Genomic DNA, 19,806 nt, shown 5'->3' with positions numbered 1-19,806 from the left:
GTGGACTACAAGTTATTGCAAAGTTATGTTTTTATAAAGAGAATTTGTTTCTGATGCATAAAAAATAAAAGAGGCAGACTTTTGCAGGATATAAAACAAATTGTTTGCTTTTGACAAGGGCTGTCAATTGTGTGGGTACAGGGGAAAAATTGGTGACATTTGTGTGCAACAGCAGGAAAGACTTGCTTTATTGGAGTGTTACTCTTGCTCTGAAATTCCTTTACAGAAAAGAGAGGTTCGAGTTCATTGCTTTCATATTCTATGCAAAGAATAAAGCATTTGTGCATGGGAGATGTAACTTCCAGTATTTAAGCTGCTAACTGATAAAACTGAGGGGTGTGGGTGGGAATGATCCTACTGAGGCATATGCGTTCGTATGCTGCCCTTTAATACAAAATTGTAAGGAATAGTTGGAAGGCTTCCCCTTTGACTTTCATCTGGCAGTTTTTGATTGTAACTTTGTAAAGGAATAGATATTGACTTCTATCAGACAGTTTTGGAGGAGAGGTGAAGAGCCTTCTCTCATGACTCTGTACGTTTTGTCAAATCGTATACTTACATTTGAAGTGCAAAGTGAAGGCTGATGTCAAGAAATGCCTTCAGCACAAGCTGGTGTTGGTCTCTCATGACTTTCTTCTTTCTTAAAAGTATCAGATTAGATTGTAAAATGATGGCAATCTAGCTGGACGTAAACACGTTTATTGCAGGCTCAGCAGCCATTACATATCATTAGTGAAAGGAGGCAAGGGACAAGGGGACCTCTTCGATGTCAGTTTGATTCTTTTTAAGTACAAATGCATTCAGATGAGAAGCTGCTAACTTTGTCTGCTCGTATACTTGAAGTACAGAACCTATTACTGTCTTTATTTTTTCATCCTGTTTGTAACGTTACAGTGAATTTCAAAGCAAATACAAACTGTAAGAACAGTAGTGTAAATAGGGAAGCTGGGAATATCAAATTTTGGAAGCCATTTTAAATTATTTATGAAAAATATGGTTTATCAGAATCATATCAGTATGTTCAAAATTTGTGTACACATTTGTGCTGTTTCGCTCTTTTTAGCACTAAAATAACAGGTACAACTGAAATAGGGACACAACTTTTATATCAACAAATCTGTAATTTTTGACAGAAAATGTGTTTTTTATAAGAGACTCTATTTTTACTTTTGAACAACTGCTGAACGTCTGTGTGTACTCATGAAATGAGATGCATTCTGTATTTGGGAGCTGAGGTTTCTTGCTTACTAAAGGAGACCTGAGTTGTTTGCTCTCTGAAATATGTTACCTTTCTAATTCATAAGCTAAACTTATTTTACTGTACGTGACATGCAATAAAGGATAGAAATTAGAAGTTCAAGGAAAGATATGTGAATAAATTTAATTTTATTGCAGTGCATCTCCTTTGCTGTTTCTTTGTTACTACTGTTTGGACCTGACCTTCTTCCAGGGTTTGACACGTCACGTCTATCCTGTGGGGTTTTGTATATTGCTTTATGTAGTACCTTCAGTTGTCTCATTTGGTTTAAAACAAATCATATATTCATGTCCTAAATGTTTCACCAGTCAGAATAATTAAGTTGATCAGGTCTGAGAGCATTGGAAGGAAAATAATAGGGTCATTGAAGCATTCAAGCTCTAATGGGAACCTGAGTTCATTCAGATATCAAATCCAATAATTGCTTTACACCTGTATATGCAGTCCCAGTGAGCAAGTTCACATTAAAGCTTTAGTGGTACAGTTTTAGTGCTGTGCTTCAACAGAATCTTAACAGTTTTCAGAAGACTACATTATTTTGAATTTTTCAGCACTTTGTTTTTGTGTATCAGTTATAGTTAGCTCTGATTGCTCATTGTTATGCACTGAAAAATATTTCCACATATCATATCTCCAGTAAGAAATTCTCACGAGTAATGCATTATAAATTACATCTAATAGCAGTCAGAAAAATCTGAGGACTATCATATGAGTTCCTCTGCTTTGAATCAATTAATATTAGTCAAGTTAGTGGGATGAGGAGCAGTAGATTTAACTGAATTCTGAGTGTGAAACTCAGAGTGTGTCAGTGATTGTGTGTAGTGCAGCCTGAGGGTTGTAAGGATGCTCATAACTGCGATTGCTACTTGTAAAAGGCAATTTCAAAGGGGTGAACTAAAAGTCAGCATTACTTAGTGAGATTATAATAGCAATGAAACAATAATTTTAACTTTGCAATTTATGCTGAATTCTGTGACAAAATATCTGTGAACACCAGTGGTGCAGGCTGTCACAGAAATTGAAGAAAATCTCATCAGAAATTACAAGTCAAAAATACTGACTAGGAAAATGACAGCTATTCATAGTAGGTTTCAGTAAATTCTAGGCTCAGATTCTGGTCACAGTGCTGATTATTACTGGATATATTCAACCTGACGCAATCATTCCTCGTTTTCTTTGTTTTCCCACCTTTTCTTAGTTCTCACCTGAGAATTAAAACAGGAAAAGAAATGGAAAATGGCTGTATGTGGGCCTGCATTGTACTGACATGAAGGCCTTTTTTCCTCTGTAATTTTAAAAGCCAATTACCCTTGGAGGGAAGGAGAAAAATAGATTGATTTGTCTTGTAACCCCTGAGGCAGGCATATGTTGTCTCAAACTAAGGCTTTTCCATCTCAGCTCTTGTAGAAGAACTTTCATTGCATATCCCAAGTGGCACTATTAACAAAGAAAGCAAAGTCAATTTGAATTATTAAATAGTTCATTTAAAAGTTTAAGGAATTTTAGCTTATTGGGCTTAAGCTTTTTTTTTTTTTTGAAAACTTCAAGGTCCGAGCTAAACTATAGTAAATCTTACTTTAAACATTACTTGAAAATAAAAATTACAGGTACATTTTTTTCTGTAAATGCTAAGTGTACTAGATTTTTTTCTTTCAACTATAAGTAGGATGAGTTTGACAGAATTGTGATACAAAAGGTCAGCATCACAGACTTCCGTTGCAAAAGTGTTATTTTTGTGTTCCCATACTGTGTTGACTGTGCTTTACAGCTGGATTATGCTGAGCAGTGAAATGTCATCACGTGTGCCATTTAACATTTACATTTCTTATGTTATTCATTTTTAAAACATTTTATCTATAACGCAGAGATTGTAAAGAAGTGCTGTTTTGGACTGCTGTTATGTGTTTCCATACAAATCAAAGTCTCCACTTACCTGTGCCCAGCTAGCCTCATGTGTGTGGCAGCATTACCATGAGATGTGTTTGTGTTCCCCTTTAATTTGAGTGACACCTCTTTGTGCTAAGCAAATCCTTTGGTTTTCTGTATTTTGTTCCTAGCTTTGGACTGCCTTGCCTATGGATTTTAAATACTTCTATTTAGGAAGTTAAGAGAATCCAGACTTCCAAGTATGTTCTCACTGAGAGATGTTGTGTGGGCAGATCTGCTGAACTGGGCTCCTGACAACAAAGTGCTGTTTGTTATTTAAATAACTAAAACTTTGACGGAAGTACTTTCCTGTAGCATATGCATCTATATGCGATCTCTCTTACCATGAGGCTTATCATGTTGTGATAATTTTGGGACTCTTGACTTCTGCAGGTAACTGAGGATGTATGTACTTCTTCTTTTCTCAGAGGAGGAACGTCTCTTTCTGAAGAGATGCCCTCTTAAATCTGTTGCCTTAATAGTCTTTTCCTGTGTTAGAAATCTTACTGATAACAAGACAGACTCATTCTTTTTAACCTTGTTTATTTTAACACCTTTTCTCATATAACTATATATTGGTAAATGTCCCACTAACTAGGTCAGGAAGATAATTTTTGAAGTATTATAACATCAACACATTTATAGTTGATCTGTTTGGGCTATGTATGAGTTGTGTACTTTCAAGATGATTTTTTTTTTAAACTGGAAGGGGAAAAAAATGCTGTTACACTAGCCTTAGGGTGAGGTTCTTTTACTCCTTGGAAGAAATTCTGCTTATGTGCTCAAGTATCACTCAGAATACACACTGAAGTTTGAGATAGGGCCTAAGACAAAATACAACAGCACTTTATGGAATTCGACTCTGCTGCTACAAGGTTTGCTTGCAATCTCAGAAGTTTTCTTTGATGCCAAAGTAACCATTTTAGCTGTCATTTGAATTTCCAAGAACTTGAGGTTCTGTTCAGAAAGAAGATGCAAGAATATGATGTCATGGTTTTATGATGTTTAGTTATTGGTATTCCACATCATAACATCATATACTGCACTGGGAGTTAAAGAGTTAATGCTGCAGTTCTGGGCACCTGTCCGGAAGAGAAGAAGAACTATATTCCCCAGAAGACTGTTTGCTGTTCTGTTATCATTCCTGCTCAGGGGAACACATAGAAGGCCTCGGTAGGTCACCTGACATCCTTCTTTTTGGCTGTCAGGCTCTCTTGCTGCTGTTCGTCCCGACCGCAGCCATTAGTATATGGCCTTCAGCTTTTTCAGACGCTCTCATTATATTTGATTTATAAGCTTCAATTCTGATTATATTATAGTGTGTTATCTTGCATTCCGATACCATATTTAGTAAATTAGTTTGTTTCTCCTCAGATTGTTGCCACTGTTTTTAATTATTTGGGGTCCCCTGTTTCCCCTTTCTGGAGGTGCGGATCTGCAGATACCTCTGCCCCACTATTCACAGAACCAGGCCGAACTGTTGACACATGGAAATTGTATCACTTGGTCTTTCCTCATTTTTAGTTACAAAAATATCAAATTGAAAAACATGTGAAATGACCCAGTGAGATGGTTATAAAGGACCTAGTTTGGATTTTACTAGGCATGTGTAGTGTACCTGTTGCGGTTGAAATAAGTGTTCAAAATACTAAATAATAGTAATAATAAAATAATAGTTCCCTTAACTTTTAAAACTTGTATTTTCTTGTTTAATCACTTGCAAGAAAAATCTGTTTGACAGTGCCATTTTAGAGTGCTTTTTGATGTGCTGTTTTGGTTTCATTTCTCCTATTACTGATCTTTATCTCACTGAGTGGGGCTTTTTTTTGTCTATTTATTTTTTTTGTTTTAATGAGAGAGACATTTTGAAAGTTTGAAGTCAAATTCCACAGAGATGGGCAGTATCTTAACAGAATTGAGGTAATGAGAGCTATTTTCTCTCCAGGTGCTGTTTCTCAGAAAGATTTTATTCTAGACACTGAAAGCAGTTTTGAAGCTCTTAATTTCCTTGACTAGATTATTCCTTAGCTTATATTCCATAATTATGTCATAGATACAGGCTAGACAACATAGAGAACATAGTTATAGCTGTTAAGGAGATGCTAGAGGTGGGCTTCTCAAAGTTTTTTATGAATTGTGTTTCTGTCATTTGTTGTCAATTACTGTTTCTTAAGTAATTTACCTTTCACTTTTGATAAGCTAAAATGATAAAGATGAATGCAGCGAATAAGAAAAACAATCAAGTTAGTTCTTGTCGTAGATTCTTTTCAAAGCAACTGATAATGTGCTGTTACTTCAAATCACATTGTAGCTTGGCTCTAAATTTCCCTGTGTGTAGATGGATGAAGGAGAAAACTACAGGCTAGCCAGGATAAAATTATATAAATTGATTCTAATTTGTCCAGATGTTAATCATTGACACAATATAGCAAAAAATTAGGTATCTAGGTAAGAACAAAGTGATGACTGTGTTTCTTGGACTTCCACCTTCTTCTACAAGAGGAATGCTGACATCATCAATATCACAGATGCGTTGTTTGTTCCCTGAAATTGTCACATGTTGTGATAGTTCACCATTTAAAACATAAGTGGCTTGCATAGTTTTTTTAGCATAGTGTAGTTGTTCTGTACTTATGTGAAACTTTCTTGATGTTCTGATTGATTTCAATGTTATATTGTGTATGGTGCTTGCTGAACTACCAGGAACTGTATGAGTGTTTTCCCTTGGGCTGCTCATGAAAACAAGATGTGTTTCAGTAGGATTTCCCAGTGAACAAAATTTTACATGAATGAATAAATAAATATTTGATGCAAATGCTTTCATTGATTCCCAAAGGTAGAGAGGCCTTTCATATTCCCTTACAGGATACATTTCTACATCCTTTACAAAGTCAAAATTCTTTAAAAAATGAAATTTTAAGTATTTTAATAATTGCTGGGTTCCTTCCTTGTATGATCTTTCTGAAGTCGGCATCAGAAGTGTAGGTACCCCTTTTAACATTAAATATATTTTTTATTATCAAATATGAGGTGATTTTTTTCACCTTGTGATAGGTATTTAAAAAAAACGTAGCAACTCTGTGCAAATTAGGGTGGATTTTTAAATAAGTTAGCATCTCAGAGTTCCCCTTACTAAGGCTCATGTCCTCCAACATGCACACCAGCACAAGAATTGCTAGCTGAGCACTCAAAGAGATATGCTACCCCTCTTCTAGATTCACCATTTTACCACTATTGTAGGATTTATTAATATGATTAACTAGGACATTTTTTTGTCTGTTGTCCAGATTTGAGGGTTCTCTGACCCACTGCATTTGTAGAAGGCAAAATAGTTTTGGTAGTATTCTTCCCTCAAAAACCATTTTTTTTTTTTTTTTTTTTAAGCCAGTTTTCCTACAAGTTCTAGGTACTTCGCCTTTTCCATTTAGCTAAACATTCAAAATGTTTTTTTCAAAATAAATAAACAGTAGTTATCTGTATCGGTCATTGTTTGATTGTTGGCATTGTTTTGTCTTTATTGCTAATCTAAGGGGGACAATCTAGGTTACATCTGGTAGTAACCTGAACACTATTCTGATAAGCATTGTTGGAAGGTCTGCAGAAAAATAAGATTTTGAATGTAATCCACTGTTTGAGTTGGTAGCTTTTAATAAAACACTTCTAATGCTCTGACTGAAAAAAAAAAAATTAATTCTAATGAACTAACCAAATAATGTTCCAAGCTCAAGTTACAGTGGTTTGTAGTACACTTATAATTTTAATATAAGGCATGTCAAAAACACTTTTTGTGGTTGTTACCTATTAATACAAATTCTAATTGAGTACCTTTAAAATATAGTCTTGTACAGTATGCCTTTCTCTATTATCAGATATCTCCATCTTACAACTAGGCAGTTCGATCGTACACCGCCTATATTATTATTGGCATTGATTGCTCATAAAAAGTTAGGTTTATAATTAGAGAACAAACGTACTACCTGGCAAAGTAAGTAGTAAGCACAATGGAAAAATCATTTAATCTTAATATTGCACTTCTGCAAAATCTCATTTATTTTTCTCCTAATGTAACTGAGTTTCATGCTGATAACAAGCTACTGAGTTAATAAATCTGTTGCAGCTATTGAGACTCCTCTTTTAATAACAGAACTAATGCAAAAGCATTAAGGCAAGGAAAACATATTTTGTAGAGCAATTTTTTTTTTTTTGCAAAAATATTTTCCTCTTGCCAACTTATGTGTTACTAATTGATTTTAATAGTAGTGTGTTACACATACGTAGTATAAGTGAGAAGGTCTTAAGGTTGAAGTTGCTGAATGACATCATGTTGAAATATGTATGTCTAAAAATTTATATTTTTTATTGCATGGCAGATATTTATACACTAAGCTTATTATGGTTTTGTTTTCTTATATTCTAGATTCATATTACAGGTTCAGTGATGCTCATGCACCTTTTCAAATACTTTGTACATTGTAGATATTACTTATTCCCAGAACAGTTAATCAACGTCTGAGGACAGTTATCACTGGACTCTACTCTTTGCTGTTAAAGATGAGCAGCAGCACATGTGAATTGGTAACTCTCCTTGGGTTTTAGACAGCATTTCTCTCCTTGTAATTTCCAGTGCCTAGTGACTGCAACCAGTGTAGACATTTATTCCCATGCAAAACAGATTGACTTAGGGTAATTTCAATACTTTATGCATGGATGAATTCATTAGGAAAAGGAGGCAAGGCAGAACTATAAAAAGAACAAATATCTTGCTGAAGGAGCCTTAATTCCCTATAGCATTGGAGACACTTCTATTGAACAGGGAAAGGGAAGGCTGATTTTGCAGAGCTCTTGCAGTCTTCACAAGTGTCCCCTATTGTGGTCCAGAAATGGTTCACTGATCCCTGACTACTACAGAACTTCATTTAACGTTCTTAGGCCATTTCTGACTTGGTTAGTTTATAACATAGTGAGTCTTTTTCAAAGAATATATTGTACCCATCATACAGGACGTGTACTGGGATGCCCTGTTGCTGTAGCAATGAAGGTCTGGTGCTGATGCAAAGAACACTAACCTGGATGTAAAACAAGAGAGTAGAAGAGGCTATGTCAAAAATAAACAGTGACCAAAAAATAAAGTAAAATTATGTAGCAAGACTGAATTTGAAAAAGATCAAAACCTCCAGAAAATTAAGCAGGAGCATTTCCTTGTGGTTGGTAGTTCATGATTGTCATCTTTTCCTGTGAAAGACATACTTATTATTCATTGCAATAATTACTGTGTAATATTTCATACTAAAACTTCACATTGTACAATCAGGAAATGCTTAGGAAGTGGCTGATTTGACTGTTCTATTTTTAACTCTGTACTAAATCATAGCAAGTAGTCTAGCTTTTGGGTACTTGCAGCATCTCATGGTAGGTTGGTCAGTACAGTCTCAGGGGTCTTGATATGTATTTTTGTGGAGATTTCTGTACATACGTTGTGAGGCGTTAACCTAGAATTTTGTTAATTGTGTGCTGTTTCCAAGGGGACAGTGTTTCAAGATTCTCTTAATGCTTTTATCACCTGACTTCTCTGATCAAGAAAGTAATTTATTGCTGATTGCAGAACTCTTGAACTTAGTCTGGCAGCTGTAGTGTGAAACTTTTCTGATCCAATCTCTTAGTTGCTTATTTACATATCATTTGAAATGTTTTTCTGGGCTGTATGGAAAACCTCTTGACGTTGCACTATCCGTGTTTCAAATCCTATAGTGATTTGTTTTTTCTCTTTTTGTATTACAGATAACAGACAAGTATGTTTGGAAGACTCTCGTACTCGCCACAGTGGAACAAGACCAGCTCTATGATTCTTCTGATGCCAAAGAATTTAGTGAATTGTTTTATTTACAATTACATGGATATATTTTTAACAGTTTATCATCTAAATTGGCAATGATCACAAAAGATACTGGTATTGACTAAATACAAAAGATGTTTAAATAATTTTTTTTAGATAATCCACATACTGTATCTTATTACCCCAACTACCAAGATCTGTAAACAGTGTTTAACAGCAAGATCTTATTTTTTTATGTTCTTTTTTTTTCCTTTTTCCTTTTTTCTTTTTTTCCTTTCCTTTTTTCTTTCTTTTTCTTTTTTTTTAAGCTGATAATTTAAATGAAAGGAGTTGGGGGTTCCTTGAAAGTGCTTTATATGGCTACGAAAATAGACCTTTGTTGAAAGAATACAGATGTGGATTCCATTTGCAGTTCTCGTTTGGACCTGAAAGGAAAAAAGTAATAAAATTGTATGTTAAAATTCAGAGATGAGCTGATGTACAGAATCATTTTTGTAACCATAAAAATGCAATGCGTAGCCCCAGTGAGGTTGCTGGAAATCTTTATCGCTATGTAAAGCCTGGTGGATTCAGCAATTTTGGCTGCAAGTAGGATATACCACATAACTACACTTTTGGTGACGTTAATGATGTATAATTACTTATCACTGCTAAAAATAAAAAAATAAAAAAAAAGATAAAACAGAGCATAGGATTTTACCAAAATTAAACGATACTATGGGCAGAATATGTTTTTAACTGAATATACGGAGAAATTTTCTAATTATGAACTTATATATTCTTTATACAGATATTTGGGGAAAATATGATTGTCCTATTTTAATTATACTGAAAATACCTTTGTGTAGGTTTTTAGATACAGGCTACATTATGAAGCTATTCAGAGCTGCCTCTGAGTTTTTCCTCTGTTTCTCAGGTAAAACATGTAGCGGGATCTCTGTGGTGGATTTTAGTTCTAAGGGTTTAGCAGCTAAGAATAAGTTTTCTACCTGGAGCACTATATAGCAGAGAACAATGATTGCAGCAATCTGATTTTTTTGGGAAACTCCTCCCATTCTACTTTGTATACAGCCCCTGCACTGCAGTACCTCAGGTGAGCAGTCAGCTCGGTAGCTGACACTGTCTATGTTCTGCCACTCAAGGGGGAACTTAACAGTTCTCTTTTCTCCCCACACTCTAGTTGAATGTACAGTGTGTTTTGGTGTTCAGGTCAGTCTTCACCATCCTTTGTACTGAAGACTCAATGCTTATTTGGATGAGATGGAGGATTTTAAGTGGGAGTTCCGTGGAACTACTCATATGTTGTTCAACTATGGTATTTTTTAAAATGGGATACAGTGTAGTAGATGGCACTTATTCTCAAATTATTGCTGATTGATGAATTAGTATGAATACTTTTATTGCCTGGGGTTATGGGAAACTTCTTTTTTAATGTTATATAAAGAATATTTGGAAGTCATGTTATTTTCTGTGCACAAACTGCTAGCTCTAGAGGAGCATTTGATACTGGGGCGGTGTAATTTTGCACTACTGCTTGAGCCAAGCGTCTTTGTACAGTAGATTCTTTTTGCTTATCTGGTAAGATACTTTAAAGACTATCCAGCTACATAGAGATAAACAGTTACAATTTCAAGCTATGTTCATAAATATACACTTACTCTAAGAAAAGATAAAAGATACAGCTCCTTATCTGTCCAACTATTGATTTTTAAAAAAAATTTTTTTAAAGAAAGGTCTTCAAAGGATATGGTTTTTACTCATTGCTGCATCACTAAACACAAGAATGCAAATGAAGCCTAGTGAAATGTGTGCTGTCAATTAATACTCTACCTGAACAGGGGCTTTTTGTGTTTTTAGTAATTAAGCAAAGACTTGTATGGTACTTCAGAAAAAAAAAAATGCATGCAACAGGATTCTGTTCTGTCTCTCAGTTCTTTCAATAAGAGATACAAAGAATTATATTCTGTTTTGTGTAAGGTCAATATCAACCTTGTTCTCAACCATATTAATTTTGCAGTTATAAAAATGTGCTTAATGTGCATAGCCATTTTAAAAAGATTAGGTGCATAATGTCAATATAAATTTGTACTACAATCAATAGTGCATTAAAATTCAAATTTTAAAATGAGCATTTCGGGATTTAGAGATATTGATATCTTTATATGTGAAAACTCAACAGCTCAAAGCAGAATCTTTATACTGTAGCAGTAATTATTAGTGCACAAGTTTTTCATTTCCATGGCTGTATTTTTTAAAAGGTCTGTAAAAGCTGACTGCCGATTCTCAAGAACCAAATCTTAGCAAAAAAAAAAAAAAAAAACAAATCCAAAAGAACATAATCATCTAATACTTCTATTTTACTACTATTTTTTTCGTATCTGAAACATTTATATAATTTAATGGACATATCTGTTAGAACAAAAGTGTCTTTCAAAGGAAAACTAGTTTAGAGGATAATTTATGTAAATATAGGGTGCTCGTATTTATGAAGTCTAAAATATTTTCTGAAATTGATGCTGGTCACTTTGTCTTTTGATAGTTTTTTCAGTCTATATTAAATTGCAGCTATTTTTAATGTTTTTATTATTGATCTGATTTTCAGAGTTGTCACGTGTTTCTCTAGAAGTGTAGAGTAGTAGCACCTTTTTCAGAAATGCACTTGCCTTATTTTCTAATTTTAAAAAAATGAAATATATCAGTTAAATTATATTTGTATTCAGAATAATCCCAGAAAGAAAATTGCTGGAGGCTTCATACATAAATTTCTCGCTAATTATTTTTCACTAAATGTCCTCTGAGACATTACGTTAACAGTATCCTATCACATCTGTTTGCATTCACATTTTACCAGTTAGAAGTAGTGAGTATATTTTTTTTATGATGTTACACTGTTTACATTTCTTAGTTTATTTAAGAGGAAAATAATTTTACCTTCGTAACGAATTAAACTAAATTTGCAATTGACATGGGAATGAATGGTTTAAATCATATACAAATATACATCTCTGTTGCTTAAAACTACTGGCTGAACTGATCGGAAATGTAAAGACACACGACATTTTTGCTCAAGTTTGATGCAGTTTGCTGAGAAAAAGTGCAAGACGATTTGTCATGTATGTTTGTTTGTGATTGAGCAAGTATCTTTTCCCAGCACATAAGTGATGTTTGTTTTGTGTTAAGCATATTCTGAACTGATGTTAAAGCCAAAACAAAATTAGTGCCTCAGAGGGCATTGACAAACACCTTCAGAAAGCATTCCTAGAAATACTTTTACGTAATTTGTTCTGATTTTAAACAACCATAATCAATATGGAAAATGTTATCTGGAGTTAGTAATTCATTTTTGAAAATTTAGAGACAATTGCAAACATTCCCGTAGTTTTCTTCTGTATTATGCAAGCGGTTATGAATATATGTATATTTTTGCATTTGTATGTGTGGTATATGTACTACCTCAGAGAAATGCTGTAAAAAAAAAAAAAAAAAAAAAAAAAAAGCCAACATATTTTGATGATTTCTATCCAAACCACAGTTCATCCGTGACCTAATTCAAATTCACTCCACAATGTACAAATGGTTTGCTAAACTGAGAATCTGGCTGCGTTTTAGGTTTGGCTCTGGAAATCTTCCTATAGCTTTCGTTAAGAAAACTTCGCAGTGTTTTGCTTTGCATCCCTCAGGCAAATCATGCTTTGATGGGTGAATTTCGTACATCCTATATTGAGAATATAGGAAATATTTAAAGCTGGTAATAGTTACATGGAAGGAAACTAATGTAAACTGCTTCTTATCCATTAAACAAAGGCTTGGCTGAGTTATACTTCAGTATTTGCCTTCTAACTGGTGAGAGGTCACCATAACAAATGCTAAGAGAAAAAGCAATGTAAAGGTAGCTCATCTCTTATGTGCCATAATGTTACCCATTTTGATACAAGTGTTGTAAGAAACCTTCATGTCCCACAGAGTGTAAATAATAAAAATAAAATCAAAGCAGATAAAGCCAAATCCCTCAGCTTTTTCAGATCACATACTGCTTTTGTGCACAAGGAAGAGACATGTGTAAGCCTGTGTATTCTGCAAGCTGTCACTAGGCACCCACTGATTTCATAAGAAAAATGTTAAAGGAGAAAGATTTGTTCTTGTAGTGCTTCTTTTAGTGCTATTTGAGGTGATACATATGCCACAGAATGTGAACAATAATTGATTACGGCTTAGTCAGTATCATGCGCCATTTGGTTTCCCTTTTAGAAGTCATAAGACTCCTGATGCCAAAAAAATGAAAGTGACAAAATTCATGCATTTCTATTTTTTAATCAGCTCTGTGTTTGTATGTAATGTTTTAAATAGGAATTTGATGACATTACAGCCTGGCCATTGTTTATCCATGTATTCTGGAAACTGTAATAAAGATTATGTACATGATTTTGCTAGGTGCAATGACGTTTTACTTGTTCATAATGGCTATTACCATTATTGAGTTACCATCACCTCAAAATGTGTTTTTGCTGTGTAGAATTGTCGTGCTGAAATTGTTCCCTGGCATCTTTTGGCTCTCTAAGGTGTTTGGATAGCTGAATTTCTTTTCAAAGGTGTCAAGTATATTTGACTTGAATTGAGGAGGAAAGGTGCTTTTTCATGAAGGAAAACTTTTCTAAGAAAATAACCAATAACTTATGTACAATTTCAGAACCGAATCGTGGTAATGCCAGGTTATTTTTACAAAAGTAATAATAAAAGGGAGTCACTAATGAAATTAACATGGGTCCATATTTGTTTTAATTGATTGTATTCTAGTAAAACAGAGAACACAGCTGCATGGCTGTGATTGTTTTCCAAATAATTTACATAGCTTGCTTACAAAAATAATGGTCATCACAGAGAACTTGGCTGACTTGAAAAACTAACTCTTGCACCTTATCTTATTAATGTCACCATAACGGATTGAACTGCACAGAAATGTGGGTTTCTGGACTAAAAACTTAATATTCAAAGTGAATGAAATTCTGCTATCAGCCAAGCACTCCTCCATTATCCTTTTTATGTATGGAAAAGAGGCAGTGAGGGGTTGGCTGAAGGCACTGTTTTATTTTAATGAACTGGAGTTAAATTTTTATAGATATATTTTCTTACAGGAATAAGATGAAGTAAAATGAAAACTTTTAGGTGCTGGCTATAACTGGAAATGCTGTAATTGTCATGATTAGGCAAACGTAGAAATGATGCGTTACGTACACATGATATTTCTGTTCCTTATATTTAGGTTAATGCTTTTGACTTCCATGAGAGTCTGGAATTGCTTTTGTCCTCTTGTTTTCCTCCTGGGAGGTTAGCAGGCAGAATTTGCCCTGAAATAACTAGCTAGCACCAGAATACCTCTCTCAGTGGTAATTATGCCTATTGCTCACTCACATGTGGACTGCTGATTGATGGCAAGTTCTGGTGCTCTGCCATTTAGACAGACTGACTGCTTTCTTACGTCTGGATACTTTTTGTAACTTTGAGCTATATTCCTCCCTCTTTTATTTCCTCCAGTCACAGTCTCTAAATTAGCCTTTCTGGATTTTTTTTTTTTAAGAATGTGTGTATTCTTGGGGCATGGTAACATTATTGCAAAAAAGAAAAAGATTTGCTCTGAAGTACTTTGTAAGTACTTCATCGCTATAATTAATCCTTTTGTATAACTGCAAAACTGAGATTAAGAAAAAAAAAATCTCATAGAGGATTTGGTCCACTTAAATTCACGGGTTACGGAAAGCTGTTGTGTTAATGCAGTGATGTGCCCGACATAAGGAACCCTTCTGACAGGTGAGGGATGTTGCCTTGTGCACCAGCCTAACAAAAATACACTTTTTTTTTTTGGCCTGAATTCATTGACAGGAAAAGAACTGAGACTAAAAAGGCAAAAAGCAGGGATGGAATAGTGAACAAATAGTTTGAACAACAGTTAGTGAATTTTGAATAGTACTTAAAATAGATTAGTAGTATTTTGTATAGCTTATTTACTTTGTGATGGATCTTGGAAGAGTCATAGCATCTCTTTCTTAGGAGGAGATGCACTTGCAAACATCAATAAAATCATTTTTATTTCAGAGAGCATGAGGAATTCAAAACCATTTCAAAGTGCTCTTGCTTTTCACTGGAATGTATTTATTTTTTTTCCTTGTGGCTTTTTGCTATCCAGAGTTGTGCTCAGAAATGGAGGTTAACCTTGTGGACTGCTTAACCAAAGAAGTCTGCAAATGTGTTATTTATGGGGGAGGAGAGGAACGTGCCCTGTTCCAAGCAGTCTGCTGGATGAATAGGCTGTTTTGCTAAGATTTTTAAAGCCTGGGAATAAACCGATAATGATTGAGATTGTGACTTTTACTCTGATTGGCAGTTGTAGCTCATCACAAGATACTGTTGCCGTTGAGGAATAAAGCTTAGTGTAGCTGTGGTGTTGTAATAGGAGTCAGTGATCATGGCCTCATTAACTCTCAGTAAATATTCTCTCTGTGAACAGTGTGAAATCAAAAATGGGTAACTTGGAGGAGAGGGGGTAGACAAATTATGCTGGGGTGATAACGCTCTTTATTTTTTCAGAAAGTAATCAGGTGATTTGAAACGCATTGAGCTCTACCTTAATTTTCTGAGGAAAAAAAGGTTTGGTGTAAAACATCTCATCATCAAAGTCAGCAGAGGGTAGCTATAGCTGAGAAAAAATACATGGAAAGAAGATCACATCAGTATAGCAATGCCTTTCTGGTTATCAGACTGTAGTTCTTGCCTTTCAATCCACTCTTCCCAAGTGGAGACCCAAACTGCAGACACTCACACAGCAGACTGACTCAAGCACTGCGCCTCTGCAGAAGCAACGTGAGCAGGCAGATCTGTCTGCCCATCAGGCTGTGCTTCTGGGAAGTGCTGTTCTCTGCCTTTGGCGCAGCACAGGAGGCACGTGTTGCATTTTGATTGATGGCTGTCGCTGCAGGGCAGGAAGGTGAGGCAGGATGCAGTGCGCTCTGCCCTGTGATGCTGCCTAAAAGCTGGGAGCTGCTGTTTCCTCAGAGTTACAGCTTTCCTCTGCAGGCTCAGGTGTTGCAGCAGTTTGTTTGCATCTCTCAGCTTTCTTTGCTCTGTAAAGGATAAGAATAATTAAAAAGAAATGAAAGCTTTGGTTTTTAAGTATGTTTGTACTGTGTGGAGAAATTCAGTACAATATGGAAGACCTATTTACAAGTGCAGCATAAAACTGGTGATGGTGGTTCTGTAATTCTGCTCTTACCCCAGCTACTGACCTAGCACAGGTAATTTAAACTCACTTTCATCTTCTCTAAACTGAAGATAAATTAGCAAAACCTGCACTGAATTATGTTATCATCTTGATTTTTGAATGACTGGCAAAGTAGTTGTTCCTTGCAGTAACTGGATAAAGCGGTCAGTTTGGTTTATGTCTCCAATGTAATACATTATCAGATTTCTGTAGTTAGACTGCAGACCTATTCACATTCATTACCAACACCTGTGGACTTCTCAATGCTGAGTTGCGGTAGAAAGAAGAAAAAAGCCTGAAACTAGAAATGCACGAGGGTGAAATACAAAACATGTTTTGTTGTTACAACCAGCATGTGTTACTTGATACAACTATCTGTATTTATTCAGCTTAGATATTGGAGTATCTCTATCAAATATATGGCATGTTACATGATGTTAATGCATTCTGTATTGATTGACTCAGATCCCTGTTCCTCTGCAGCAGGAGGAAGTCTTAAAGCCTGATGCACAAGCTGGAATGTGTTTCTCTTATGATAGAATGGAGCTCATTCAGAAACCCAATCACAATAAAGATAATGAGGATAATTTATAGCCTTTTACAACCTACTGGTATCAGAAGATGAAACAGAACTAACGTTAAGGGAAACAAAACCCTACTTCAAGAGCTAATACACACAGAAACACATCAATTTTGGCTAGATAGTAATAAGGTACAATATGTAGCTTGTATATAGCTTACAGAGAGCCTTAATTGCTTCATATTTGGATCTTTAGGTTTGGTTAATTTGCCAAGCCAGACATCCAAATCGCTCTTCAGTTTAGTATTATTAGAGCAGTTACCTAACATATTATTGTAATGTTTATGTGTGCTGTAGTCAATCATTTGGATGCTGCTGTGTAGGTTGTGCATATTGAGTCTCGCTCTGCGTGCTTTAAGCTGATAGTCTGAAAGTGAATGAAATGCTGTGGATTTCAGAAGTCTACAGCCCATCTATAAGTCAAATTAAAATTATCCATATCTTTAATGAAAACTAAGTTCAAGAGAAGGAAAACTGTTCCTTCACAGAAAAGATTTCTCCCAAACCATCTGTTCTCACCTAAATATTTAGATATTTAAATATGTTTTAGGTCTTGAAGTGTGATTAAATTACTTAAAAAAAAAAAAATAGGCAATTAGCTGAGATGTATTGCTTTCTTTAGCAATACCTTTTGAAAGCTGATAGACTGTGTTGATTTATTACATAACATTTTCTATCTCATCTGTTGCCAAAAGTAGCTAGTTCCCTAAGTTTAAATATTCACATTCTGAAGTTTAAAAGTAAACTTAATTGTATCAGATTAAAAATATTCTATAAATTTTTACAAAACTGAACATCAATTGTATTGGGGAAAATAAGTTTCCAAGTATCCAGTGAACTTAACTGAAACTAGAAATGCATTTTCAGTCATCTACATTATATTTAGTGCAGCATTCCTACCCAGATGGTTATTAAAGTATATATTTGTAGGGAAGGGCTGTCTTCAGTGGCAGTAAGTGGGAGACAGCCATCTCACTCTGAAATAGTGAAGTATTGCCAAAAAAGAAAAAAAACAAAAGTACTGATGATCAGCTGTCAGTCTCAGCTCTCAATCATGCTGTTAAAAACACCTCGAGAAACTTTAATTTACCCTGGAAAGCAGTGTTCAGCACAGCAAATAATGCCAGAAAGCACACGGAAGAAAGAAGGAGGAGGAACAAAATATATATAAAATGGTGCTATCAAGTGACTACTGAAAGCTGGTCTGTCATAAGGAAAAAATGCATAAATGTTTCAAAAGACAAAACATGGGAACTGTGTGTACAGAAGGAAGTCTGCTACACTGAAGAGGAAAAGGAAAGGAGCAAAATCACGGCATATGGTTAGTTTTATCATCTAACACAAGGTGTTGCTCAGCTCTCATCCTTCAGTTTGTGACTATAAGCACCAGCATACTTGTCTGTGAGATTAATACTGTTGTACAGCCAGTGAGAAGTGCCAGTGTGGGGGAAGGGTTATGGGTTAATTCTGGGGTTAATTCTGTCAGCCATAACTGGTTTCCAACTGTCTAAACTGCATTTTTTGAACAATAACCAGTATTCTGCTTGATGAGATTTGGTGCTCACCACTTCACTAACAGAATTCAGTCCCACATCACTATGGTGAACCTCATAACTAACACAGGTGGTTACTAAAGGAAACATTTAAGAAGTGCTGTAAACAAGCACACATAGCTTGAGAAACAGGTTACTTGTGTACCATATTAGAATGTGTAAAGCCAAACTTACTTTAAAATACTTTTTTTTTTTCTTCTGATATAAGGTGTAAGTCAATTTTATTAGTTATGGAAAAGGAGGGACTACTTTGAAAGACCTCAGCGCTGTCAGACTGCCCTGCAGCTGAAGGGAGGGGACAGCGCCTTTTGAGCTGGAACTTTTCCAGAATGTAATGATGCTAAAGAGGAGCAGACACGAGTTGCAAAGGGGACCAAGAGCATAGCTATGCTAAATCACTCTGCAAAACTTATTCCATTTATTATTCTATTATTCTATTTATTATCTATTATTATTCTATTTATTATTCTATAACTTCTTCCTATCATAGAAAGTATAACCACTTTCACACAAAGGAACAGTTTAAAAAGGATAAACTTTATTTTTATGGATTTTAGTGGACTGTATCAGAGAAGAGTTTTCTTTTCCCATTCATTTATTTGTCTGGAGTTCACAGTGTATTTTTCCATGCAAAATCTTGAATGGTTTTGATTTGACAAAGAACTGATGCAGTAGATATAAGGTGTCTTGATTTGTTCCATTGTTCTGTCAAAGTGATTCAGACTTGAAGGTACTTATCTGTGAGCTATCCAGGTGAGGAAGGTGAGGTTCAAGAATAATTTCTTGTGAAGCAGAATGCATAACACTGAAGAAAAAAAAGAGAACCAAGTATATAATAACACTTAATATGTTGAATACTATCTATGATGACTTTGGATCAGTTGGACTGATGGAAAATAAGCATGTGAATCAAACTAAAACCACGTTTCTACAAGTTATTAAATACTTGACAGAAGTATTATGCCAGGATTAGTCTTAAGTATTGCTGGCTGCTGGGGTTATTCATGGAGGCGTTTTTTGTTGTTGCTCACTCACTTCGCTATTACCAATTTCAAGTTAGAGCCAGATGGATGAGAGCTGCAACAAGTGAGGAGAGGTGTGCCTTGCTGCTTTCCACTGAGGCATGGCACTGATCAGCTGAGAGACATCAATCCCACTGATCTAAGCAGGGGAAGCCTTTAATTAAAATTTTGCTGCTCGGGAAAACTGTATTTTTACAGTGTTATGTGTTGTATAGTGGAGGAACCAAAGGATATAAGACAGGTCTGTCATCGTGAAGGTTTTTTTTTCCTTACAAAGGATACTAGTTTTCCTGCGTTAATCAAGCACTCCTTCCTTCAGACAGCCTGCTCTTCTGATACTATCAGGTAACAATGCAGTCATCTTTTCTTTTGTTTGGATTTA

The 19,806-nt window shown here is 35.1% G+C and overlaps 1 protein-coding gene across 7 annotated transcripts in view; it reads left to right on the top strand.

Moving 5' to 3' along the window:
- The window catches only part of DIAPH2 (diaphanous related formin 2), a 159,865-nt gene extending 146,426 nt beyond the window's left edge, over positions 1-13,439 (top strand). For all 7 annotated transcript variants that reach the window (XM_040698666.2, XM_015278161.4, XM_015278159.4 and 4 more), the window contains one exon: positions 8,963-13,439. In XM_040698666.2, coding sequence (XP_040554600.1) covers positions 8,963-9,027 — 65 coding nt within the window. In that variant the 3' untranslated portion in view covers positions 9,028-13,439. The remainder of the gene's footprint in view (positions 1-8,962) is intronic.
- The last annotated feature ends 6,367 nt before the right edge of the window (positions 13,440-19,806 follow it).

The sequence above is a fragment of the Gallus gallus genome, chromosome 4 (genome assembly GCF_016699485.2).
Source record: "Gallus gallus isolate bGalGal1 chromosome 4, bGalGal1.mat.broiler.GRCg7b, whole genome shotgun sequence".
In the NCBI taxonomy this organism is placed as follows: domain Eukaryota; kingdom Metazoa; phylum Chordata; class Aves; order Galliformes; family Phasianidae; genus Gallus; species Gallus gallus.
This window is presented reverse-complemented; position numbering and strand designations above follow the sequence as displayed.